Raw genomic sequence first — 25026 nt, 5'->3', positions numbered from 1 at the left:
TGATTTTTTTTTTGTGTGTGTGTGTGTGTATGTCCTAGAAATTTATTTGGTAGTTTCACATTTAAATTCTGATTTCTGTGACTGTGCTTGTTCCAGTAACATTTCATATCATGGTTTAGTACAGTGCTGAGTGTAAGCAAAGAGAACTTCCTTTTTTTAAGAAGCAAAACTAATTTTGGAGGTGTCTAATGAGCTGGAGCAGCTTTGCAGGCACTGAGGTTGATCAGGGTTGGAGGGAGATACATCTTTTGTGTTGGTTTATGCACATTTGGTGTAAGGCTCCTCTTCCTTTCTTCCCTTTTTTCTGTCTCTCTAACGTTTTCCTCTGGCTCGGTTTGGGTTGAAACCAAGCGCTAACTAGAGCACACGACCATTTTGCCTTTTCGCCTTCTCCCGCACACGCGTGTCCTTTCCCTGGCGTGTGGGGCTCCAGCGTTGTCATCCATGAAAACCCAAGTAAACCCAGCTCTGCAGACAATCCCTGTTTTTTGGGGTTTGCATTGCAAAAACGGGGGCAACTGATGTTTGGAAACTTGATGACAAAACCTTTTCTATTAGCCAAGGACTTTATGATTTCTCTGATCTCTTCTGTTGTGGATCCCTTTTTGCTTTCCCATTTTAAGAACCAAAGGTGCAGAGCAAGATTGTAGATTGAGAATATCATCATTTCGCTTTTTAACTCAATATTTTTTTATTATTTTAACTTTTTCATATTGAAGAGAATGTGGGGTCAAAATAATAATAAATAATAATTAATAATAATAATGAATAGTGGGGAGTAATCACTGCCATTTCTACTTGGTCTACTTTTTTAAAATACCACTTCTTATACATTGGGACATGGAACCACACTTTAAGGAAGATTCCTGTAACATATAGAGATGGGGCATAGGATTTTGTAATAATAATAATATTAATAATAATAATAATGCCTATGGAGTGTGGCTAGGGAAGGATTGTTGTGTATATAGTTGTAAAATATTGTTCTAAATTATTTAGACCTATTGTCACCATTCTTGAAGTCCTCAGTTGTGTTGCTGGGTCTTTTATATGCACACAGTGTAATTTATTTAAAGGAACATACACTTTTCCAGGTGGTAGCTCAGCTGTGGACTTGTGACCTGTGTATATGTTTTAAGATCTTGGGATTTGGGGGGTTTTTTTTGGGTTTTGTTTTGTTTGTTTTTTTAAATGACATTTTAGAATTTGAATTGGCTAATATCCTGCTGTTGCTACGGGACCTAAACGTTACTGTCAGTCTGCTGTAAAGCACAGATCGCTCTATTTATTGTAGAAAGTGAGTTTATTTGCTTTCTAGAATTGTTTATATCAGATGGTATAAGAGAGGTAATAAGAAAATCTATGCTTGTAAAGAAAAAAAAAATGCTAATTTTACCTACTATAATCTGACTGTCTGAGACTATATTTTCTCTCTGAGAAATAAATGTTCTAATGTATAAAAAAAAAAAAAAAAAAAAAGACTCCGTCCTTGCTAGTGTTGTCCTGAGGTGCAGGACTTACCGTGATGGTTTTTATTCATCCCAGTTGTCCCAGATGCAGGCATAAAGTGGTTGCAAAGAGCAGTGGTAGGGAAGGGACATGTGGAGGTTTCTTGTGCTTGCCCTGAACATCTCCCAGAGGTGAGTTTGTTCCCAGGGTGGTGGGTAACAGATTTGGGTGCTGCAGGATGGGATCCCACCCGGCGCCGTGCATTGGCCGGGGGATGGCTGAGAGCCCCAGAGGGATGGGAATTGGGAATCTGGGCCTTGAATCCCAACTCCTGGCGATGCTGATGGCCCTTGGTGGGCCTGGGGGCTCCTGCAGTGCTGGCCCATGGGCATGGGACTTGCCCACAGATGGGGATGGGAGCCGGCAGGGCCACACTCTGCAGCCGGGCTGGTCCCTGGCTCCTGGCTGGGGAGGGTTTTGCACCTGAGCAGGTGCATTGTCTCTCCTCCCTAAGATGCCTTTTCCCTCCCTGTGCAGGTTCGGGGTGCACCACCAGGACCCCTTCACTGCCCGGCCCCTCTCCGCAGCCCCCGGGTTTTGCTGGAGGCTGCTGCTCTCCGAGGGTGCCGGTATCGTCCCCGCCACGGGCACGAGGCCCTTCTGGGGCCAGAGGCACAGACCCACTGCCGTGATGCAAAACCTGCAGGAGCCAGGGGACACTTCTCCTTTACTTTCTCCCATCCCATTGCCTCAGCGCCCCAAATTCTGCAGGGGACAGATGCAGTTGAGGCCTCAGCCTGGCTCTCGCCTCCCTGCCCAGCCTTGCCAGCACTTCCTCTGCCTCCCAGGCTCAGACAATTGTCAGCTGGATCCAGGAAAAGCCCCAGTTCCTGATAATCTCCAGCAGCCACCGCGCTGTCACAGTCCCTGACCCACTTCTCCAACTGATTTCAAAATACCGAGTAACTAAATTTCTGTTTTCCCCATAATAGGTTTGTCCTTTCAGATGCTTCTGCCTTTGGCAGAGCTGGGTTTGTCCTGCCTGGATCCGTCCCTGGTCGCAGCATCTGCGGGAGCTGCTGAGATCCCTCCAGAGCTGGTGCGACAGCATCTCCCGGGGCTGCTGCTGGCAGCACCTTTGCCTGAAACCAGTAATTAATTTGCAGTTCTGCAAGCAAAACTTTCTAGTGGAGTTTAATTTCCCCTTCATTATATGGTGCATAATGTGAAAGTGTGACGACACACTTGCTTGGTGTCGTCTGCTTCAGGTGCAGCCACCAGCCTTGCCCCATCCGTTTCTCCATGTTTCTTTTCAAGTCGCAAAGAAAGAAGAAACAAGATGAATGAAAACAAGAAGATCCCGTGGCTCAGCGCGCTGGCAGGGCAAGGACACGGCTCTCTATCCGCTGTTGGGATGATGCTGAAGGCCACCAGATTTTGATCAAGGGGAGGAGAACTCAACTGCTGCAACATTCAGGATCCGCAGATGAGTGGGGAGGGCGAGGCGGGGCAGGGGGGGAGTCAGAGCTGGAAACTGGGACCCCAATGGCTTCTTCCTCCTCCTCTTCCTCAGTGTGGTGGCTCTGGGGGACCCTGCCCAGGCAAAGGGAGCCCATGGGGTGAACGGGAGCCTGGTGACCCCTCCAGCCACCCTCCCCACACCTCAACTCCCCTGCGAGCCCCCCGGCACTTGCCCCATGACTGTCCCCATGGCGGGACAAGCCCGGGCAGGGAGCGGGGTTTGCTCGGTGCCACCATGCAATGGCTGTGACCTCCCCCCTCCAGAGCCCAGGAGAGGTGTCAGGGGCCCAGATGGGTGCTGGGGACACGGGGGTGACAGGACACAAACCCTGGATGGGGACAGGGGCTGCGCAGCCACGGTGGGACCCAGGGGAAGGAGCTGGAGAGCCAGAGCTTGGCAATCAATTGTAACAAAGCCTGGGCAACAAACGCAGGTGATTAGACTCATCCAGAAGTAATTATATTTGTTCCACTCGATTGAACTCTAAAAGTAACGAACAGGGAATAGAAAGTGACTGGGGGGTTAAAGGTTTGTCCTCCCATAAGCTGCTCTGACCCAGCAAACTCAGACACCACCACCGAAGATACAGAGGAGAACCTTCCCATTTTACAGGTGGAGAAACTGAGGCACAAGGGGGTGGGGGTGGGGGGGGGTCGGTGACATGCCCGAAGGCCCTCACGAGGCCAAACAAGGACTCACCACCCCCAACCCTACTGCACACACTTGCCACACCACACAGTTCCGTTACTGGTTTTGTTGCTTTTTTTCCTTTTTTTTTTTTTTTAATTCATGTTAAACTAAGGCCCACCAGGTCTGTCTCTTGGAGAAAACAACAAAAGGCACACACAGAAATAAAGTAAAAATCCAAATGCCTGAGAAAAACAATTCCAGGTGAGGAAAGCGATTTCTTGAGACACTGTTTGGAGTTTTATTGGCAACAAGGCTCTGCCTTTCACATGCTTGGCCCCGGCCCCGCTGTCTTTTCCCACCGGGAACAGCAACAGAAAGCGGAGGGACGAGGAACCTCCACACCCTGCCGAGACCCCCCGCATCGCCCCGCGGGAGCGCCGAGAGAGCCCCGTGGGGACCTGGAGCCATCTGTCCCCCCCCGGCCCTCCCGCATCCAGCCCTTGGCACCCCTGTGGACGGCGCCTGCCCACGGGAATTCAACAGCCCGTTAAAACATTCACCATTGGTTTGATTTAAAAGCAGACGGCGACGAGGCCAGCACAGTCCGGGAGGATGCGTCCGCAGGACCGGGGGGCGCCGGGGGCAGCTGGTGCTGGATCCGGGGTCGTTCCTCCCCGGAGAGTCCCGCAGCGCTCGGAGGGGCACGTGCCAGCAGCCGACGAGCCCCGATACCCTGTTTTTCCTTGACACAGCTCTCCCCTGCTTCCTGCTGGGAGCTCCCATCGCCTTGCCAAACCCAAATCCTCTTTGAAGGAGAAGCCTTGAGATATGTATTTCTATCACACCTCTTCCTGGCAGATCCAACACTGCAAAAACACCCTGGGGCAGAAATACTCGTGGCTCTGAAATGGTCCCCTGGAGGGGTCCAAAGCCCAACGCCGCAGCACCCAGGCGACCTTCCCAGGCGCGGAGAGGATGGGGGGAACAAGGGGTGCACGTTATAAATATAAAATCATTATCTGCTACAAACAGAAGACTTATATTGTACATCTTTGACCCATATACACAAGAACACAATATACACAGAACGCCTCGGAGGAGCGGGGGCTTTGCAAGGGGGTTTTTGGGAGATGCTGCTCCCCTACCAGCCCCCCCGCGCCTCCCCCCCGCGCCGGAGGGGGCTGTACCGACAGCACATCAGTCACCAAAAGTCCCGTCAAGCTGGCGCGCATCCTTCAAACCGCGTGTGGATGGAGTGGTTGTTCCCCCACCGCCGTGCCCGTCCCGCTGCCCCGGGGGGGAGAGGGAGGCGAAGAGGATGGAGAGAAGGAGAGAGAGGGCAGGCACCAGGGGCTCTCTCGTGAACCCACAAAGCGCTCGGGGGCTCCGGACCCTCGGAGCGAAGCTCAGCCCTGAGAGAAACTTCTTGCCCTGCTGCCCTCGGTGCGGGGGGGGAGGATTTTCCGGCCAGGCGGGTCTCTGATAAGGCATTTTCATCTGGGAGTTGGAGCGAACGGTGTCGGAGAGAGAAGGGAGCAGATGGGGCAGCGCATGTGGCGGCAGGTTAACACGAGGCAGCAAAGCCAAGGTGGTCCCAGCCGGAGAAGCCCAGGGCAGGGGGTGGAGTGGCAGGAGAGCTTCGTCCTCGGCTCAGTTTCTCTGTAGAACTGTCCCCCATGTCCTCCCCGAGCCCCCTCAAGCCTCTCGCCCCGGCTCGAGCCACCAGCCCGGCGTGAAATACTGACGGTGGTTGGAGTGGCACATCCAGGCGCAGGGAGTGGCAGACAGGCACGCGTTAAAGAGTTAAGACAAGAGTCGATGTGAGCTTTGTACAGCGAGGAGCAGCTCCCGGCCGGAGTGTCCGAGGACTTGGGATGACAAAAATGCCACAGTGATCAGATCGGGCCAGGACGAGGGGGTGGGCACGGGGGAGAGGAGGGAGTCTCGCCCTGGCACCTATCGGCGGTAATGATTGGGGGCATCTGCAAACATGTACTTGAGTCTGTAGGCTTCTGCGAGCAGGAGTCCAATTTCTTCGTTGCCCCAGTGTATCGTGGGCAGGTTTTGTAACAACATCAGAAGGCCCTGAAAGAGGGGAAGGTGCTCAGATTGGTACAGATCCAGAGCAGGCTCGGGGCCGGCGTGACCAGAGGCAGCAGCACTCAGGAACTTTCGCTCACTCGCAGGTCTGAGGGGCTTGGAGACGGCGTTAAGACGTGCTCGTGTCTAGTCTGAATCACTGAAACACCTCAGATGCCCCCAAACCCCTTGAGATACAAGGTGCTACCACGGCACTACAGCTGGACACCCAAAGGCAAACACGAAGGGATTTACCATGATTGAAGCTGGAGCCCAGGGAAGAGCTGCCCAACAGCTCGGTCCTGTCCTGAGCGCTCCGGCTCAGGAGTTACTTTCAGGCAAAGATCCTGAGAGGGGATGATCTCGGAGCCAGCTCTGAGGTGATGGTTGACTGTGTCCACGCTGAGCTCCCAACCAGAGCAATTCCCTCCCCTCTACCCCCAGGGAATTACCCCCAGCCTCAAAGACTTACTTGGAAGTCTTCCTCATCTAGGATCTCCTTCCGCCACTTGATCAAGAAGGCGGCGCAGACGTACAGGTGGAAATGTGAGAATCCTTCCGGCTCCGACTGCGGACAGCAGAACTCTGGGTCAGCTCCTGCAGCTCGGCTGGATCACGGCCTCCCCGGACACTGACATTCTACTGGGCCACCCACCTCCCAGCTGGCTATAAATGTCCCGGGGTCACGCTGCTTTGCTTCCCTCATCTCCCCAGCTGCACGGTGCTGCCAGAAAACCCCCGTCCCCCCGCGTACAGGGAATCAGCCCCGCAGTGACCAGCCAAGCAGGGACGGCAGCGGGAGCCCACGTACCTGGTAGGTGTCCCAGAGGCGGATGGTGCAGCGAAGCGGCAGCTCCCTCATAAGCAGATTGTTCATCCAGCGAAAGGCAAACTGCAGGTATTCGACCTCGTACTTCCTAAAGTGATTATGTACCTGCTCTGAAACAGCACATTTCACTTACACACCTGGGGACCACGGTGCCCCAGCGCCCGCATGCGGTCACTGCCCCCAACACACCGGCTTTCACGTGCTTTCAGGCTGAGTCCTTGTTCTCCCAAATGCCTCCGCTCCTCACCCTGTGCTACCTGGCCAGAAAAACCCTGTCCCCAGCAGGTTTCTGGCTGACCCTACCCTGGCCTGCTTCCTTACGTGTTGTAGGCAAGTGTCTACCCATCCCCTGAGAGCACTACTTGCAAAGGAGGCCTCCTGCTGTTGCGACAAAAGAGCCTCCAACCTGCTCAGATCCCTCTGTCTCCTACCATCGATCCGGCTGACCAGCTCCTCCAGCGCTTTGACTTTCTTCTGGATCCCTGGCTGTGCAAAAGTGTAGTTATCCTGTGGGGAGAGGCCACGAGTCAGCAGCAGCAGCACTAACAACAGCTAGAAATGACCAAAACCAGATGCCCAGCTCCACAGGGAGATCACCGTGAGCCAAGGAGCCACAGCTCTTCAGCACCAGGATCATCTGCCTGCTGTGAAGTCTCAAGCCCGGACAGCACCCGTTGAACAGCCACAGCATCTTATTTCCCAGGATTTTACCTACAGATTTAGCTCAGTGAAGCAGCAAAGTCTCCCTAATGCTAGGACATGCAGAGTGCTCACCCAAACACAGAGAGATGACTGCTACCCCAGCAAGGGACAGAAACCTCGTGGCCCCAGAGGCTCACCTGTATCCCGTCCAGCAGCTTGCTCATGCACCAGAAGCTATCGGCTTCGATGCTCCGTAAAACATCCTGCGACAGGTTCGTCACATCAAAGTTCTCCACGTCCTCCTCTGCAGAACAGAGAGGGAAGAGCATCAGGAGGATGGGGGACACCGGGAGGCTCAAGGGACACACCGAGGGGCTTTATCAAGCCAAGGCAGAGCAAGAGGCACTACAGGGCTCCCTGAGTGATGTGAGCATCCTGCCTAGCACAGAGTGCAGCACCCAGGCAAAGGGCTGAAGGACCCCAAAAGACTTGGTGGCCATGATCCAAACCCAGCCCAGCTCCCCAGGGAGCCGTGGGAGGGATCCTACGGCGCCGTCACTGCTGTTGTCCCTCAGGGGCGAGGGCTGTGCATGGACAAAGCTCCCGGCATATGGAACCTCTCTTGCTGGAGCGCATCCCACCCTGGGTGACAGCAGGTCTCCGCCAGCTGGCAGGACCACAGGGACAACTGGGAGAGGTGAATCCCTCGCTGCAGCCAGAAACCAGGTGAGGAAACGCTGCCCTTGGCCTGGGGCAGCACAAGGGAGGTCACTTCCCCCTCCCAGTCAGATTCATCAGCATCATCCCAGGACCGAAGAACAACAGAGGCACCCAAAAAGTGGCTGCCAACTCTTGAGGACCCATGAGAAATAACTGCCAAAGCCTCAGAAACCCCTACAGTAGAGCAGGACTCTCAGGCACGATTGCAAGGACCCAAAAGTGTGCAAACATCTTCCTGGAGAACAAAAAGGCTCCGAGTTAAATCCAGCACAGAGCCTGACAGCACGGCCACGCGACAGAGGGACCGCTCAGCTCCACAGAGCTTCTCCTCCTCCTCGAGCCCAGCTGACAGGAGAGCTCCAGCAAACAGCAGCCCCATGCACAGAAGAGCCTTGCTGTGGGGGAAGCCGAGATCTGTGCAAGCTTGTTTTTCAAACCCAGTGAAGTAGGGGTCTGAGAACACAAGGGTTAGTGGCAGCTCTGTCCCCAGAGGGTACTCACAGAATCATCCAGGTTGGAAAAGCCCTTGAAGCTCCTCCAGTCCAACCATGAACCTCACCCTGACTGTTCCCAACTCCACCAGATCCCTCAGCGCTGGGTCAACCCGACTCTTCAACCCCTCCAGGGATGGGGACTCCTCCCCTGCCCTGGGCAGCCCATTCCAACGCCCAACAACCCCTTCTGCAAAGAAATCCTTCCTAAGAGCCAGTCTGACCCTGCCCTGGCGCAGCTTGAGGCCATTCCCTCTTGTCCTGGTGCTGGTTCCTTGGCTCAAGAGACTCCTCCCCCCTCTCTGCACCCTCCTTTCAGGGAGTTGTAGAGGGCCATGAGGTCTCCCCTCAGCCTCCTCTTCTCCAGACTAAACCCCCCCAGTTCCCTCACCTGCTCCTCATAAGACATGTGCTCCAGATTGTACTCAGAGTGCAAAAGGCTGCCCTTGCTTTTAAATAAACCCCCAGGAAGGGCAAGGGAGAGATGAGATGCCTCGAGGGTGGGACAGTGGTGATGCTGGCTGAGTTTGGAGCAGAGATCACCTGCTCCAGGCCAGGCTCACCTTAACCTGGAGGCTGTAGAGGGCAACAGGCACGGGAAGGCAGTGGAAGCTAGGGAGGAGACAGACAGGAGACACAGCTCTGGCCCTCCTGGCTCCACTGACCCAGCACCTCCCTCCCTTTCCTCCTCAGGAGGAGAGCACGCATCACACTGCTGTCATGCTGCTAAATCAGATCAACCGATGCCAGAGGTAAACGGGCTCATTTCCAAACCCAGAGGCTTGGAAATCCTAACAAGCATCTTTGATCTTCCTTGGAAAAGAGCAAGAGAGGGACAGGACGGGGCTCAGGGCTGGAGGCGGCCACCCCCTTGGCTCAGATACGCCGCAGGGCAGCTGTCGCAGGCTGCCGTGCTGTGAAAACCAGCGCTCACAGATCCTGCCCGCAAAAGTGTGGAGCCAGCTGCTCCCACCTCTGGGGCAGAGCTCAGCTCTGGAGCAAACTGTCACCAGGAGCTTTAGGGACAAGCAAGGGCTTAACCCTGCGTTAATCTGGTAATCTTGTACTGCAGAAAGAGCAGCAATTTTCCAGCTGCAAGTCATCATCCAAAACTATCACTCTTCTGCTGGCTTCTCTACAGCCACTCTCAGCTGTTCCAGGTAATGAGAAAGGCAGGCAAAAATCTGTTTAATACCCATTTTCTTCCTAGATAATAGAGAAAAGAGGATGGGTAGGTGAAGGCGCAGGTCAGGGCCACATGTGTACAGGCAGGACTGGTGGGAGAGGCAGGCTCAGCCACGTAGCAATGAGCCTTGTGCAGAAAACCTCCCCATGCAGCTCCAGGCATGAGGACTGAGATGGAGAAAGGGATGTGGTGACCTGCCCAGTTGATGGGGAACACCCTGCTGCTTGCACCAGTACGGGGACAAGAGAAGCAACCCTGTCCACACCCCTGTGTCAAAGCAAAACAGCGGTAGCAGATCCCCAGCACGAGCCAACTCACACCGCAAGAAGTTTTGAAAAAAAAAAAAACAAACCCCAGGTCTCTGGAGCGTGTGGCTCAGCACAAAAATCTGCTCAGCGGCATCATTAAAGAGACGCCGTGGAAAGGAGGGAGATACTCAACATATGGCTCTGACAGGGACTGAGAAGGAGCCAGCGGCACGGTGACAGCCGCCCGCGGCTGGGCTGGAGGCAGCCGGGACATCGCCAGCAGTGTCACAAGGTGCCCAAGGGCAGCTGGCATTTGGGGAAAGCAAAGTTCCTGTGAGTGACACTTTGACAGGGCTCAGGGCAGACCTGGGAGAAGGGACATCACAGTGAACCTGTCTGAAATGCCAGGCAGCACAAAGCTTGGAGCAGAGGAGCCAGAGCTCCAGCCTCCCACAGCCCTGCCTTCTGTAAGGGAGCTTTAACACTCCCCATATTCTGGCAGCTGGGGCTTTACGCAGGACTAGAGGCCTGGAGAACAGTTAAACCCAGGCTCAGCTCACAGCTCTGCACAGCAATGGGCAAGGCTGCACCACGTGCAGTGAGCAACAGGTCCAGGGCAAAACCTGGAGTTCAGAGCAAGCCGGGTCAGTGGCAGCGTGACGAGGAACACCCAGACACAAGGCTCCCCCCTCCCCTTCATCTGAGCTCCACTTCTGCTCCTGCTTACAAGGAAACAGAGTCCTAATTTAACCAGGATTAGGATTTAATAACAGAGCCAGTTAGGAGTGAGCAAGATCAATACTTTCCATGGTACTGCTCCCCTCTACAGCCTTGGTGAAACACCAAACAGGTCCCAAAGCTGGAACAATCCCTTACGCCAGGCCTTGAATGAGGGATGGAAGTGGTGTCATACGCTGGGATGGGCAGAGAGCACGGAGACAGGGTGCAGGGTCCAGCACTGACACTACCTGGGGATCCTGAGCTCATTTCTGAGCTCTGTCCCTGCCATTTTAAATACAAACACAAGCCATGAGAGCTGGGAGCGACTCAGGAGGGCTGCAGGACCTGAGCTGGGAGGCAGTTTCAGCAGGACTGACAGCTCAGCATCCCTGTGCTTGCTGGGACCTCTCTGGTCACCTGGAAAAGGGGGCAGGTGGCTTCCCCCGGCAGGTGCCGAGGTGTCACCCCCACTCCAATTCCTCGGACGCCAGACTGCCTCTCTCCACCCTCGCCACTCAGCTCTGCCTCCCCAGAGGTGCTGGCAGCCTGCGCTCATCCCACCCGGAGGGCAGCAACCGCAGGCTGAGCTGCTCCTGCAGCCTCAACACCTCGAGCTCTTCCTCACGGCAGCACCAGCTGAAAACAAGCAGCGCTCAGCAATGTGTGACAAAGCCGTCCATCAGCTGGGAGGAGGAACAGCTCCAGCTACGGAGCTGGCAGTGGCCCAAGTGCCCGTGCTTGCTGCCAAGTAGCCGAGGCAGCCATGTTGGTGTGGGAGGCAGGTAGAGCATCACAGGAGAAGGTGAGGCAGCTTGCCACGCTGGGGGAAAGGGGAAAACACAGCAGTTAAATCTATCCCATCCGCCAAAGGCTCGCAGAAGTCTGGAAGAAGCACGAGTTTTGCATCCAGACTGGGTGCAAGTACAAGAAAAGCAACTGGTCCCAGCTGGCACTGGAAAAGCGGGCAGGGGAGTTCAGAGATGGGGACTGGAAGCTCTGGGGAAGAGCTGCTTCTCCCTGCTTCAGCCTAGGTGGTATTTTCTGAAGCTGGTCAAAGGGGCACACACACTGGATGCAAGGCATTGCTCAGAAAGCAATTTTTTGCTTTTTTGATATTGCCATATCAACAGGACCCTGTTGGGCTAGGGAGAGGCAGGTTAATAATGGGGTCATCCAGTTCCCAAAGCATCCCAGGGCAGCTAGAAGAAATAGTTTCCTGCAAAATGTTTTTCATCACTGGTCTGTTTACCTCCTTCAGGAGGCAGTGAGGCATACACCCTTCCTCCTCACACCTTCCACGGTGACGATGGAAAGGAATCAAGACAAAAGACACAGCGGTGTGGCCAGCCAAACTGCTCTAACTACTACCTCGAGCAAGCTGTGCTTAATCCCTCTGCACACAAGGGCCTGGGAGTTTCCTGGGTTACTGCTGACTGATGGTTCATTGCTTGTGTCAACTTCAATGAAAGGAAGCTGCCAAACTGTTCCCTGAATGTGCCTGATAAGCTACAGACCATCCCCTACCCAAACCACCCACCTTTTCCCCATGGACACGTTCTAGCCTTCGGTGGGAAGCCAGACAAGCCCTCTGAGGGATGTTTTAGGCCTTGGTCTAGTAACTGATATATAATGGAGACACTGTCAACCAGACACATTAATCAGCTGATGAGCACCAAGGAGAGATTTTAATTGATCTGTAGAAAAGTTGATCTGTGGTCTGCAAATGCAATGGCTGCCCAAAGCATGGGATGATGGGTTAGAAGTCTACAACGAACTTAGAGATGGGGACCAGCCCGTTATTGGAGGTGAGATTGTTTTATGACATCCACTAGACTGAACAGAAGACCAGAGTGTCAGCCCAGCTTTATGCTGAACAGCTAACTGAAGTCAACAGCTTGTGAACTCCCACCTCCGCCTGTCAGCTCTGAATCACACACACACAGACACCCCCCACAGCGCCTGGAGAGCTGCGATGGTCCTGCTGAGTCAGCTGCGGGAGACAGCCCTTCCAACGCTCTGACACAAACATCCCGGGGAAGACGGTGGGCAGCTGAGCAGAGGAGCCAGCTGGCAGCACGGTGGGTCCCTTCTAGCATCTTGCAGTCAACAAAACACCCGCTCAAGAAAGGAGAGGAGGGGCAGCAAACCCAAGAGGTTTGAGGATGGAGCCAGTGCTGGTGCCAACTCCCCAGAGCCAGCTTTCATGGAAAGGTGAGGGAAACTTTTCCAGGCCAGATGTACACACACCTCTGAGTGTGGAAGTTCCCTCAGATGACACAGAGGTGTACGAGCCCTCGGGGGCTCTGTGGGCAGGAGCTGCCTGAGCCACACAGATCGTGCCCTTTCCCAAGGGGGATACAGCTTGGAGAATACCAGCAGCGTTTCCTCTGAACAAGAGATCCCCCATAGAAAGGCGAGTTGTCCCTTGGCACGTGCTACACAAGGATTATCAAACTGTGCAAGGCCTCTTTTGGCTCTCCTGCTGCAAGGACTCGGGTGCAGCACAGACTTGGCTGATCCAGGGATCCTGAGCATTAATGATCTAACACAGAGAGCCTCCAGACCCTGCCCAGCACCAGCTCTTCAGGGGCCTCTTCAGTCAAAGGCAGCTGTAGAGAAGAGCTGATGCTCCAAACCAGTGACTTCAATCCTGTTGCAAAAGGGGTTATGCAACACTGAGCACTGGCAGTTCTTTCCCACGTACATTCAAGGCAATTACTGATCTTGTCCTTAAACTCTGACTGCTACATAGCCAGACGAGGGAGCAGGTAGCCACTGAGACAGCTCGGGACCTCAAGACTGGCTTTGAATCCCAGGCTCTGGGGATAGAAGGGGGATCCATGATGTTGCTTGGCCAAATTCAACTCAGCACATCTCACGCAGAGGGTTTTTTCCCTCCAACACAAGTTTCAGAGATAGCTGGAAACACGAAGGCCACGTTCAGAGAGAAAGTTTCAGCCAGGGGTGAAAAGAGCCCTGGAAGATGGTGAGAAGCACGACCCCAGCAAGAGAGGGACACGTCCGATGCAGCATGAACTCTGCAGTCACATGCAGAGAGACGTGAGCCCCAACACTCAACACGGTGCAGGACTGCAAGAAGCCACACCAGGTACCCACAGGCAGCTCCGATGCTTCAGACCAGCTCCCTCCTTGCATGGAGAACTCACCACACACAGCTCCGCTTCTAACCCAATAAATCGATCCTGAGCAACCAGCCTCTGCCAGGACCAAGCGTCACCAATGCCACTCAAGGAATAAGGCACAGGAGAAGCCACTCAAAGGGAACCTGCTCAGACCTAACCCAAGAGGCTCCTGACCTCCCAGGAAAGGGAATTCCCTCCAGCTGGTAGTAGAGCCACATTTTATGCCTTCTCCTTCAAGCTGTGAGGAGCAACAGCACTTCCGAGGGATCAATCCTGACCACACCAGCTACCAGAGTGGAAACCGAGGTGGCTTTCCTCTTCTCAACGCCCTCAGCAGAGGAAGGTCAGTACTAGCTTCCAAAGCCTCAGTTTGGAAGCCTGTTGCTGACTTCAACAAGCTTTGGATCAGACCTTAAAAATATTTGTTCAACAGAACTTCTCTGTCACTAATACAGTCTTATAAATTCCTTTTTCCTTCTATCTATAGTGAAAACCAAGAGCCCCTGGGATTACAGCATCCCAGCATTAACAGCAACCCCAAAACACAGCTAGAGCTGGAGAAAGAATAAAAATGCTATGGGTGGAAATTACTTGATCTCTGACTAAAAGCAACTGGCTGACAAGAAAGCCAAAAGCAGCAGGGAGAAGTCAATTTGCTTTCTGAAACTCTCAGCTTGAGAAACACACCTGTATTAGCAGCACGGGACAGGAATCTTTATTTAAATAGTTTATTTTACATTCTCAGCAGGGTCTCTTTATACTTCACTCATTCCTTCTAGAGCAAGAACTAGCTCCAAGCGTAAGCTTTGAGAGCAAGACCCTCCCCTCCCCCAACTCTGTATATCAGAGCTTTGCCTAAACTCCCTCAGCGCCTAAAAGACCCCATTCTCCTCCAAACTGCGAGGATGTTAAATACATTCAAATGCAAATCCACCCTTAGCACTTCAACTTCCGTGGAGCTCAGCAAGGTTATGAAACCGAACTCAATTCAACCAGGCAGCACAGATACAGTAAGAGGTCAAGATGCATCAGGCTGGAGCTGAAGGAAGAACACACACATCATCCCCTCCAGCAAGGCAAACTTGTCTGATGCCAGCGCTTCACACCATTTCAAACACCGTGGTCAAGAGGCAGCACCGTGCTTCAAACAGCAAAAGTCACTTACCAACATACTCAGAGAGGAACACAACAAAGAACGGAGTGACCAGGTCATTGATTCCCTGCACATAGCCGCTGGCTGGGTGTCGAATGGCCCAGATAAACAGGATTCTTTCAAAGATCTAGGGAAGAATGAGGGAAAGCAGGTACCTGCATTAGCCGTGCACAAAGGAAAGGCAGAAAAGCATAACTACTAAGCTCAGGGAGCGGAGATCATGCGCTGACAGGCTTTTCTGCAGCAATACGGGTAAGATAAGAAGCATGCAAGTCCTAGGAGAGACTCTGGTATGATCCACAGATCCCACACACAGGCCAGCCCACACTTCACCGAACAAAGCAGCCCAGGCTCCTCAAAGCCTCTGTTTGAAGACGTGCACATCCAACTTTTCAAGATCCAGGTGGCTTAAGACCCTTCCACCCATAGGCCAAGGCTGCCCATTAGTAGAGCAGCACACCTTGCTGAGTGTCACATGAAAAGCCAAGGCTGTTATCTGTTATCAGCACAGTTCTCCCGGCAAAACATCACGGGTTGGGATAGTTCCCAATAGAGCAGCCTCCCCCCAACAACCAGTGTGTTATTTCCAGGCTGCCCCAGCCCCAAGACACTGTGCTCTGATATATACACACACGCTGAGCTCGTTTCTAAAGAGGACAGATGCTCACACCTCCTGGCCACCTCTCAAACCTCTCCCTGCCCGTGTTTCTCACATCCTGCTTCGCGCAAAAGAGGCTTCGTAGCAAAACACAACTGATCTCCTCTGGTTCAAACACCTTGAATTTGTCTCAAAACAAAAGCTTCAGGTCTTTTACCAATCTTGGCTACATCTCGCCACAAAAGAGCTGATCTCATCACTCCTGAGCTCCAAGTCTGATTTCAGAAACATGGGACAAAGTTTCAGCAGGTATTCGCATCAGGAGCTGTCAGCCAGGGAAGTTTCCCTGCAAAACCAACTCACTCGTGACAGTGCTGGTCTAACCCCACACACACCCCACGGCAAATGTGGGGCAGAAGCTTCGCTCCCCCTCTTACCTCCTGGACGAGCGGCTGCTGGAAGAGGGGGATGAGTGGGTTGGTCCTTGGAATGTCGATGTGGATCTGGAAGAGAGGGTGGGTTACACACACCAGCCGTGCTTTCCAGGGGCACAGTAACTCCTCACAGGCTAACAGAGGGGAATCCACCCCTCAGTGTCCCCCCAGGCGAGAGCTGCACTTGCTGACAAGCGCAGTGAGGGCTGCAGGTGATGGCTGCACTGAGAAAAATCATCTACAGTTTAATCTCCAGTCTCCTCTGCTCAGGCGTGGGCAGGTGCCCTGAGCTGGGGGTCTGAATTCTAGTTATTAGGTCGATTTAGGGAAGGCCTAAACTACTACCTGTAAGAAGACAGACAGAAACAGTGTCCTGTCCCCAAGGAGAAGACTCCTGATAGCTACAGCTAGAAGAAGTCCTCGCATGACCTCAACTGCATGGACAAGCGGCAGCCAGAGAGAGGAAAGGGACATAACCAAGGCAGAAAGCCAGGCAACAGGCAGAGGGCTCGTACCTGTCGGTAGGTGTCTTGATGGTGCTCCTCGTTCCGGGAATCGTAATACTGCTGGATGAAGCCGAAATATTCCTCCCGCTTGCGCTGCAAGGTCAGCTTTCGCCGCTCCATGTTTGCAGGGAGATAACCCTGTGGCAGGAAAAGCTGTGTCAGGGCAGACCCTCTCCCCTCACCACAAACCACCCCCTGAAATCCTGCCGGTCAGCTGTGCACCTGGAAGCATCAGGCACAGACTCAGGAGCTGGGGAAAGAGCTTTCATGGGATTTGGCTTTCCCAGCCCCTGATGCCTTTACTGATCTTGGAGCAGCCCAACTTCATGGGATTCAGTTTCCCAACATAGAGGGAACCACACGTTCCCAGCACCAGTCTGGGCTTTGTGCTCAAAGAGGATGTAGCAATTACACTCCCCAGTTAAAAAAAAACCCTACAGCTCACCCGTAGGCTGGGCACAGATACAAAAAGAGCAAACCTGGTTACGGGACACAACGAAGGTCTAGGAGCGCGTGTCCCTGGCTCGGCACATTCCCCCCAGAATCCTGCGTCACAGCTCCGAGTACTCACTGAGAGGAGACGCCACGTCACGGGCCGGACCTCTCTGGGCACACCGGGCCAGCTGCATTTCCTCAGTTCATCTGCAAACGGACAGTGGTGGCAATGGATTAGATCCTAGGCACGTCCAGGCACCACTACACCTAGAAGGAGAGGAAAGCCCAGTCTGCTCCTGCAGGCTCTGGAGACACTTGAGCCTCCAGGAAGGCTCCACATTAGCAATGACGGGGGATGTGGGTCTGCAGCAAGGGGAGTAGAGATGTTTTCAGCTCAGTCTGGGCACAGGACTGGTGGCTGGAGGGGCTCCAATCCTCCAGAGCCTCAGTTCTCATGCGGAGCCCAACAGCCCCCAGCAATCACAACCATTATTTGCGAGATGGAGAAAGACTGGGAACGGACAGGCAGCTGGTGGAGGACATAACCATCTGCCAACAGAGCAGTTTGTGTAACTATCCCGCTTGGAGCAACTGCAGGTAGTCAATTTATCCACGCCAGAGCAGACCTGACTGCAACCTGAAGCAGGCAGCAGGCCCCCTCTGCAGACACCCCCGTGTTGCCACACTCACCCAGGTCCGTGTTGTGGCTGGAAAGGAGCTGCCGAAACTTCTCCAGGCGGGTTTTCTCCCTCACCGTCATGGGGGGAGCACCCGAAGCGTTTTGGTCAGAGATTCGGGCGACGAGCGGAATGACGGGCCGAAGGGGAAGGGACTGCTGCTTCTGAAGGGCGGTCCGCACACAGGCCTCCTCTGCAAGGAGCAGATGCTGCGGTGAGGTGGGGACAGAGTCTGCACCTCTCCAACCCCACCTCGCTCTTCTGGCCAGTGTCAGAGACCTGCCGCTGCAGATTCCACCCCTCTCTTCCCCAGTCCCAGCAAACAGCACTGCTGGCCCACTCTGATGGACCAGCTGGTTCACAGGCATCTGTTGTGGCTCTTCCATCATTTCCCCCCCCATTTCTCCCTCCCTTCCTTCCTCCTGCATCAAACACCTGGCTGCCAGGGGATCAGAATTCCCTCTTCCCATGGGAAGCCATGGGCAGAAGGACACAGGAGATGAGGCAGAAAGAGCTGCGGGAATCCCACAAGAACCAACCTTCAGATCTGTTCTGCTCACGGCTGATCTAAAGAGTGATCAAGCTAATTGCTAGCGCAGAGAGGAGGCGATGGGCTGCCAATGCCACCTGCTGGCAGCAGGGACCTGCTGGGTGACTTTCACAGCACAGGCAGATGGCTGCCTGCGACGAGCAGGGGCTGATGCTGCCCAGTTCTCTGCCCAAACTGTCCCGACCTGGGGTCAACGGGACCTCATCCAGACCTTTACTAAGAGCAGCACACTGGGCCACAAAGGAAGCAGACAGTGAACAACCCTAAGCAAGAGCTTAACAGATCTGCAGAATCCCTTAGCACCCAGAACATGGGATCCTCTGGGCCTGTACGCAGGACACCGAGCAGCAGAGGAGACTGAAGCATTAAGGCCAGGCCTCCAAAAATGGCTCCCTGGGGTACAGGATACTACAAGGAGGCGAAAGCCTCTGTTGAGCTTGTAGGCTCTTGCCCATAACACACAAGTAGCAGCAAGGGGCTGAGTTCAGCAGACAGTCAGGGGAGCACCAGAGCATGAGGCTGCTCCTGAGGATGGCTCTTACCAGCTGTCCTGGAGAGCTGGGCCTCGCTGCTGGACTTGATGACCTTGCAGTTGGTGGGCACATCGCTGAGAGTGGACTGGGCCCGCTCAGGTTTCGCCCGCAGCTTGCTGTGGTTCTCCAGAACCTGGGCTGCCGTGGCCTTTGCCACTTTAGAGTTCAGAGTTTGCAAAGAAGAAGAGGAGGAAGAGAAGTCCTCATCTTCATCATCACCGATGTCCCAGGCATCACTGGTGTTGCGGGCAAACTCATGAAAGCTGGAGGCCTTCTTGCTTTTCATAGGCAGCGCATTGGCCTTGGAGCGGTCCTTGATGAAGCTGAGAGCCAGAGAGAAACAGTATCAGAGCCATGATGTCAGACCACTCCATTTTCTTTCCTTCCCTACGTCCTCACTCCAACCAGCCAGTCCCTTCTTCCAGTTTCCCCATTCCTCCTCCCAAACCCACAGAATGTGTTAAGTCTCTCCAGGCTGCCCGCTGGCGGGAGGCAGAGCCCGAGCTGGTACGATGGCAGGGCACGGAGGCCACAGTGCCAGCACACAGCTGGAGAGGTGCCAGGCTTCCCAGCTCAGAAGGGCAAAGGGGAGAGACGTACGTCTCCTCCAGCTCTGCCTCCCCCCACCCTAGAGAAAACTGGTAGATTAACATCCAAAAAAAGTCTTGCAACCTGGGGAGAGGCATGTCAGGAGTTAGAGCCAGTCTGCGCTCGTGGGTACTCCTGATACAGCTGCGATGGCTCCCAGCAGACAGGCCAGCCTGGTTCTTTTCTCAGGCACAGGAGGAGCCTTTGCATTTACCCTTTAGCTACAGAAGTCAAAGTCCACCACCTGAAGCGTCACAGAAAAGGGGGAACCTTCACCATTACACAGCACGAGATAGAGACAAGGAGGCAGTTCAGATCAGCTCTGCCTTTTCCTGATGGGAAGGGTGCTGCGGTTCTCCAGCCTCGCAGATTTACCTCCCCTTCCTTTAATTCTTCCATCTCCGAAGGGGAGCAGAGGGCTCAGACACCACTGCTAAAAAATACGCCTGTCTCCTTTGATGTGGCTGGTACAATATGGATTTCTGGCCATAAAGGACACCAGCAGATAAGCTTTCCCTGCAAGCTTTTGCAGAGCTCAAGGCAGCACCACACGCCACTGCTGCCCTTCTCCGCTGGAACATCACAGTGCCAGAGGATGCTGGAGACCTCCACCTACTGCAGGACTGAGCAAAAAACCTGCAAAGCCTCGTGGCCTGTGTCTCCAGAAGATAAACACTTACTTTTTGGTGAGCCGTGGATCCAGTGGAGGATGCTGTGCTCCATAGACAGGTTGAATGCTGCAGAAAAGGGAAAGAAAAAAGACGACAATGCAAAAAGCCACAGAGCACCCATGAATAATCTCCTCAGCCTAGTCTGGGGTTGCACTTCTTGCCTGTTGTTGGGAGCTGAATACAGACCAAAAGCAGCTTCAATAATCTTCTGTCTTCAAAGCCTTAGATCCAAAGTGCCACATTCAGCTGAAGATTTGTTCTTTGCAGCAGCAAAGAGAAGCCTTGTTTAAACTCTTAGGCTCTCTCCAGCCTGAGCTGGGATTTGAGATCTGCTCCTTTCTGCACCACCAATTCACTCTGAGTGACCACATGTTTCAGTCCCCCTGCCTTACACACTGATGTTCATTTTCTTTTCCATCAAGGGGATTTCCAGGTTTGGGAATTCACATTTCCGAGCCCTGCGGGACAGGGAAGGACTCCAACCAGTGACACCGGGGCTCTTCTGCAACACACCTGAGGGACTGAACCCCACGCTGGCTCTCAGGCTTGCAGCCAATGCTACGGTACATGGTTTGACTCAGGTCCAAATCCCATCTTAATCAACTACTTCCTATGTGGCCTGAAATGAGTCACGTCTCTGTCCCTCAGCTCCCCTCCCCATGGAAAGGCACCCATGGGACAGGGAGCCTGAGGGCTGCAGGCACTACCTGGGGAGCAACATCTCAGAGAAGAGCTCCTAGATGCGTGTTCATCACTGGTTGTAGAGTCTCTGGATGCAAGACAGGAATCCTGAGGTATTACCTCCATTGGGGTAACTATTCACAGCCACCCCACCCTGAAAAACCATCTCTGGAAAACAATTCCTTCTCATCCCCTGGTACACAGCACGGTCCTGCATCCCACAGCGGAGACAAGGGCCCATTCAGAGCTGGCACACAAGGGACAGGCCCCTCTTGGGTCAACAGAGCTGGCCTGGTTTCCAGGAGCTGCAGATGGTGCCCAGCAGTAAAACGAGCAGAGCCCAGCCATGTAGGAGGGGGACGGCAGCCTGGTGCAGCTGGAAACCGTGCTGGGAACCAGTTGATGCAGGGGAGGCGGCAGCAACAGGCACAGCTGGCAGGGAGAGATGCAGAGATCCAGGGCAGAGGCTGGAAACAACACAGCACAGAGAGATCCTGGTGGCAAAGCCTGGCGAGGGGTGGGCTTGCTGCCGCAGCAGCCGTCCCTTGTGGCTGGAAGCGCTGAAAAGGCTCACTGTGTTTACCCACCAGCAATCAAGCCTAGGAAAGAGTTTGCTGACTAATTAGCATCTAGGAGTCAGGACAGCTATTAAGCAGAGGCACCCCCGTGGGTGGGCATAGCAAGCAGATTATCAGGAGTAAGAAAAACAACCCCTTCAGATCTGCACTGCTTCCCAGTGACTCATGGCAGCTCCTTGCAGCAGAGGAGCCGGCAGAGCCTCTCCGATACCCAGCACCAAGCTCGCGCCGTCTCGTGACACCAGTCACAATGCTGCTCCTCTCTGCGCGGGGGTCCCTGCGCTGCTGAGGGGTGACTGCTTTGATTCACGTGTGAAGGCCTGAACTTCACGAGCCAAACGAACGATGTGCGTTCGAGATAGGGGAGGGGATGTGGCAGCCAGCTCTGGGTGAGGAAACCCCTTCCTGGGGCTCTGAAGCAATCGGCCAATGCCTTCACTGGCTAACGGCTGATACAACCTCCCAAGCAGCTCTTTTTAAAGAATTTGAACTCAGGCTCCCCCAACAAAGCATCCTGAGCTGATCTAAGTGCACAGCCCATCAGGCTGTGCTCCCACACAAGCAGCTCCAGATGACAGTCTCATTTCCAGCAGGCTACAGAGGCAGGGCTGAACTCCACCATCCTGCATCGCTGAGCCTGAACCGCTGTATGAAGCGGGTTCCCCCTGTGTTTGTCCCATCTTTGTGGATTCTCTGCCCTATCCACCTGTGCAGAAGGTGTAACAGGCTGGACAGGAAGTTTGCAAATATTCCAAGGTGTGCAACAGGTGACTTTTAAGATACACGAGCACTTGCACAACTGCCAGACAGCAAGTTTCTGCCATAGTATCTGTAGTACCCTCGACGTCTGATCCCGCTCCTTTAGCTCACGTCCTTGTACCCAACTCCCAGCACATCCTACAGCTCCACACAAAGGTGCATTACCACATCCTACCTTTACAGCTGAGAAAATTGCGTGATACCACCAAGTGATGCTCAGTAACTTTATTTACCCATGCTTGTCTGGTTTTCCCTGACGCAGCTTGGCTAGATGAATCTGCCGTCTCCGAGCTTAACTCCCTGTCTGAAGCTGTCTTTGCCCGACTTTTGCACGGACAGAAAGCTCAGGGCAGGCACTACCTCTCAGCAAACACACCACTGGGTCAGGAGCCAAGACCTAGGCTGACTCTGTGCTCCCAAACCGACTGGATGAGTCCCCAGTCCCGTCTCAGTTTAAGCTTTTTAAGACAGGCATTTTTTATTACCTGTATGTTCAGTGTCTGGTACAATGGCTGTGGTATCTGTGTTACAATGCTCACGAGGAGATCATCACAGGGTGTAGGTTATTGACACTGCACATCCATGAAACCTCCGTGCCACTTTGGACACAGAACATATTTATTCCTAGCAGATTCTGTTTCTCCCCTTTTAAAACAGCATTTAAATACCCCCCACTGAAGCCTGGCTGCCCATCTCCCTAAAGAACAGGAAATAAACAACCCATTGCACAGAGGATAAGACACTAGACCAACCTGTCAATGCATCCCCAGAAAAATACTGGGCTCAGAATTCCCAATGCAAAAAACACAGGGCAGTATTGGAAACGTGAAACAACATTTACTAGTTCTGCCACCTTAAATCTGCAGGAAAAAAGCACCACCTAAAAGCTAATACAACTAATGGACCAACTACATAAAGTGTCATGGAAAAGGAAGCTAAGACAGTCTCCAAATCTTTACAAAGCCTCCCTCTGTCAGCTTGTCAGGGCAAAGAAAGGAGAGAGCCAAGAATCTGTATGGGAATATCTCTCAAAGCTCAGCAAAAAGAAGAAAAGGAAGCTTCACGTCTAGCGACCGTGGATGCAGCACGTCCCACCTCCACCTTCCGTGGTTGTGTTGCCCAAGACCTGTCGATAGCCATCCCTGGAAAGGACGGGCACGCAGGGGATTTCGAGGTGGTAGCAAGCCTCCTGGACAGCTGCCAGTCAGGAGCAGGGGAGAACTTTGCCAAAAACTTGACGTTGGAGTGTATTGTCTAGGCAGGAACCGGCTGCCTCCCAGACCGGTTCACCTGGTTTGAGCTTTCCAAGCCAAAGCCTGAAGTCATCCACTGCAGAAGAGAGATGCTGTCTAAGACCACCAGCTGGGAGCAGGGCCGTGACCTCCACGGGAGGGACAGGAGCAAATTGGGAGACAAAATGACCCAGGGAGAGCACAACATTTGCTTCCCCCACGAGCAGAAGAGGAGGAACACGTAGCGCTCGTTGCTTTCCCTTTGCTTGCCAGGGGCCTGGATTGTCCCACCAACCTGAGGGAGCCGGCGCAGTGACAAAGAACCGAGTGAAAGCACATTAGAAAGAGAGATTTAACTGGCCCAGCAGGATTTAGAGCCAACTAAGCATTTCAGACTGCGTCCGCACACCAGGAGGGGAAGGGCAGGGTTCAGATAAGGCAAATGAGAGCAACTGTGAGGAGCACCAGACAGGAACAGCACTTGTGAAAGCCTCCCCAGAGAGGTGAGTGCCCTGTCCCCATGGGAGCCTTGCTCCAGAGGCCTCGTAGGGAGCATCTCCTTCATCACCACCAGCCTCTTCTTCCTAAACACCACTTGAATCAGACATTTCACTTGTTTCTCCCATCCCCGGCTGAGTGCGGATGCCTTGACAGGAACAGGGACATCATAGCCAGAGAGAGGTGTACACAGAGGCGCCCCACAGTCCCTCGTATTGAGTAGAGGTGGACCAGGAGTGACACCCCGCAGAGAGGATAACAGAGGGGGCACACGCGTTGGCACGTGCACCTGTTTGGGACAGAGTTGCTGCCGCCCAAGGCGACATCTCTAAGGGCTTCAGGAAGGGATGAGCTTTCTTCAGTATCTGTGGAAAGGAGGGTAGTACAGCCCTGGCTCTGAGGCCACCCCAGGGGGGCCTTCGAGGCCCTGACCCCCTCCACCCTGCTTCCCACAGGGGTCCCCCCCAGGGCCTGCCCTGCCCTACAGATGAGGGGACGATCCTGGCACTACCCTTGTCTTATACAAGAGCATTTCCTCCAGCAGAATTCCCCTGCCCCATAGCCCGGGGTGCCCTTGGCATCCCCCTTATTACAGAGGGGAACCCCAGGGCCCCCGGCCAGCTCCCCCGGCCCACAGCCGGGGTGGATACCCCTGGTACCCCCCACCCTTGCAGGGGGTACCCCAGGCGCCCCAGCCCCACAGCCAGGCAGGGTGCTCCTGACAGCCCCTTCCCGAGGCAGAGGGGCTGCTCCAGCTCCACTACCCAACGCCCCCCAGCTGGGGAGGGGAGCTGCGGCCCTTGCACCCCTTCCCCGGAGGAGGGGTGGGGGGGGTAGGGCCGGGCCGGGCCGGGCCGGGCCCGCGCTCACCTGCCCGGCAGCTTGGCGCTCCGCTTCCAGAACTGCCTGCCGCTCTCGGCCGCCATGGCGGAAAGGAGGGGCGGGCCCGGCCGGCCGGCCAGCCAGCGAGCGAGCGAGCCCACCGGCCGGCCGGCCCCGCGGCGCAGCGGCGGAACGCGGAGGAAGGTGGTGGCCCCCGCAGGCCGCCTCACCGCCACCCGCCCGCAGCCCCCGGCAGCGCCATCTTGGATCCGGGCGCAGAGAGCGCCGCCATTGGCCGTTGTCGAGCAAGGCGCTGTGGATCGGCCAATGGCGAGCGGGCGGAGGGAGTGACGTCACGAAAAGAGGCGGGGTCTGCGGGGCTGGAGGTGGGGCTGCGTGAGGCGGGAGAGACCATCTGAGGGGGGGGAGGAGGGAATAACCCATCCCGCCTCGGCGGGGGGAGCAGCCCGCATGGAGCGGGGCCGACAGCGGGGCTGAGGCGGCGGTGCCTGCCTGGGCCGGGGGGACCCTGAGGAGGGGAGGCCCGGTCCGGTTAAACCGCCCTGCGGAAGGGGAGAGACCGCTCACGGTGCGGGGTGGGGAGACACGCCCAGCAAGCACCTGGGCGAAACCATCGGGAGAGGGCGGGAGG

General features: G+C 54.5%; 1 protein-coding gene across 3 annotated transcripts; it reads right to left on the bottom strand.

Moving 5' to 3' along the window:
- Positions 1-5165: 5165 nt before the first annotated feature.
- On the bottom strand, positions 5166-24644 carry TBC1D22B (TBC1 domain family member 22B). 3 transcript variants are annotated; one of them, XM_074850471.1, is made up of 13 exons: positions 24423-24644; positions 19814-19870; positions 18555-18868; positions 17476-17655; positions 16922-16992; positions 16360-16488; positions 15848-15913; positions 14825-14939; positions 7349-7455; positions 6941-7016; positions 6492-6619; positions 6153-6248; positions 5166-5686 (listed from the first exon to the last, which is right to left on the bottom strand). In XM_074850471.1, the coding sequence occupies exons 1-13, from the start codon at positions 24476-24478 to the stop codon at positions 5558-5560; spliced, it is 1524 nt and encodes a 507-aa protein (XP_074706572.1). In that variant the 5' UTR covers positions 24479-24644; the 3' UTR covers positions 5166-5557. The 3 variants fall into 3 exon arrangements, with proteins under 3 accessions (XP_074706572.1, XP_074706574.1, XP_074706573.1); XM_074850473.1 differs by lacking the exon at positions 24423-24644 and adding an exon at positions 19966-24234; XM_074850472.1 differs by lacking the exons at positions 19814-19870; positions 24423-24644 and adding an exon at positions 19218-19740.
- Between the last annotated feature and the right edge of the window lie 382 nt (positions 24645-25026).

This window comes from Strix aluco, chromosome 25, assembly GCF_031877795.1.
Source record: "Strix aluco isolate bStrAlu1 chromosome 25, bStrAlu1.hap1, whole genome shotgun sequence".
In the NCBI taxonomy this organism is placed as follows: domain Eukaryota; kingdom Metazoa; phylum Chordata; class Aves; order Strigiformes; family Strigidae; genus Strix; species Strix aluco.
This window is presented reverse-complemented; position numbering and strand designations above follow the sequence as displayed.

What these genes read in the sequence shown, in the direction of transcription:
- TBC1D22B (XM_074850471.1), bottom strand. Translation starts at nt 24,478, where the DNA reads ATGGCGGCCGAGAGCGGCAGGCAGTTCTGGAAGCGGAGCGCCAAGCTG. An exon ending in AGCGCCAAGCTGCCGGGCAG is followed by an intron (nt 19,871 to 24,422) that starts GTGAGCGCGGGC and finishes CCTTTTCTGCAG; the next exon opens with CATTCAACCTGTCTATGGAG. An exon ending in GTTCCTCTCTGAGTATGTTG is followed by an intron (nt 7,456 to 14,824) that starts GTAAGTGACTTT and finishes TCTGTTCTGCAG; the next exon opens with AGGAGGACGTGGAGAACTTT.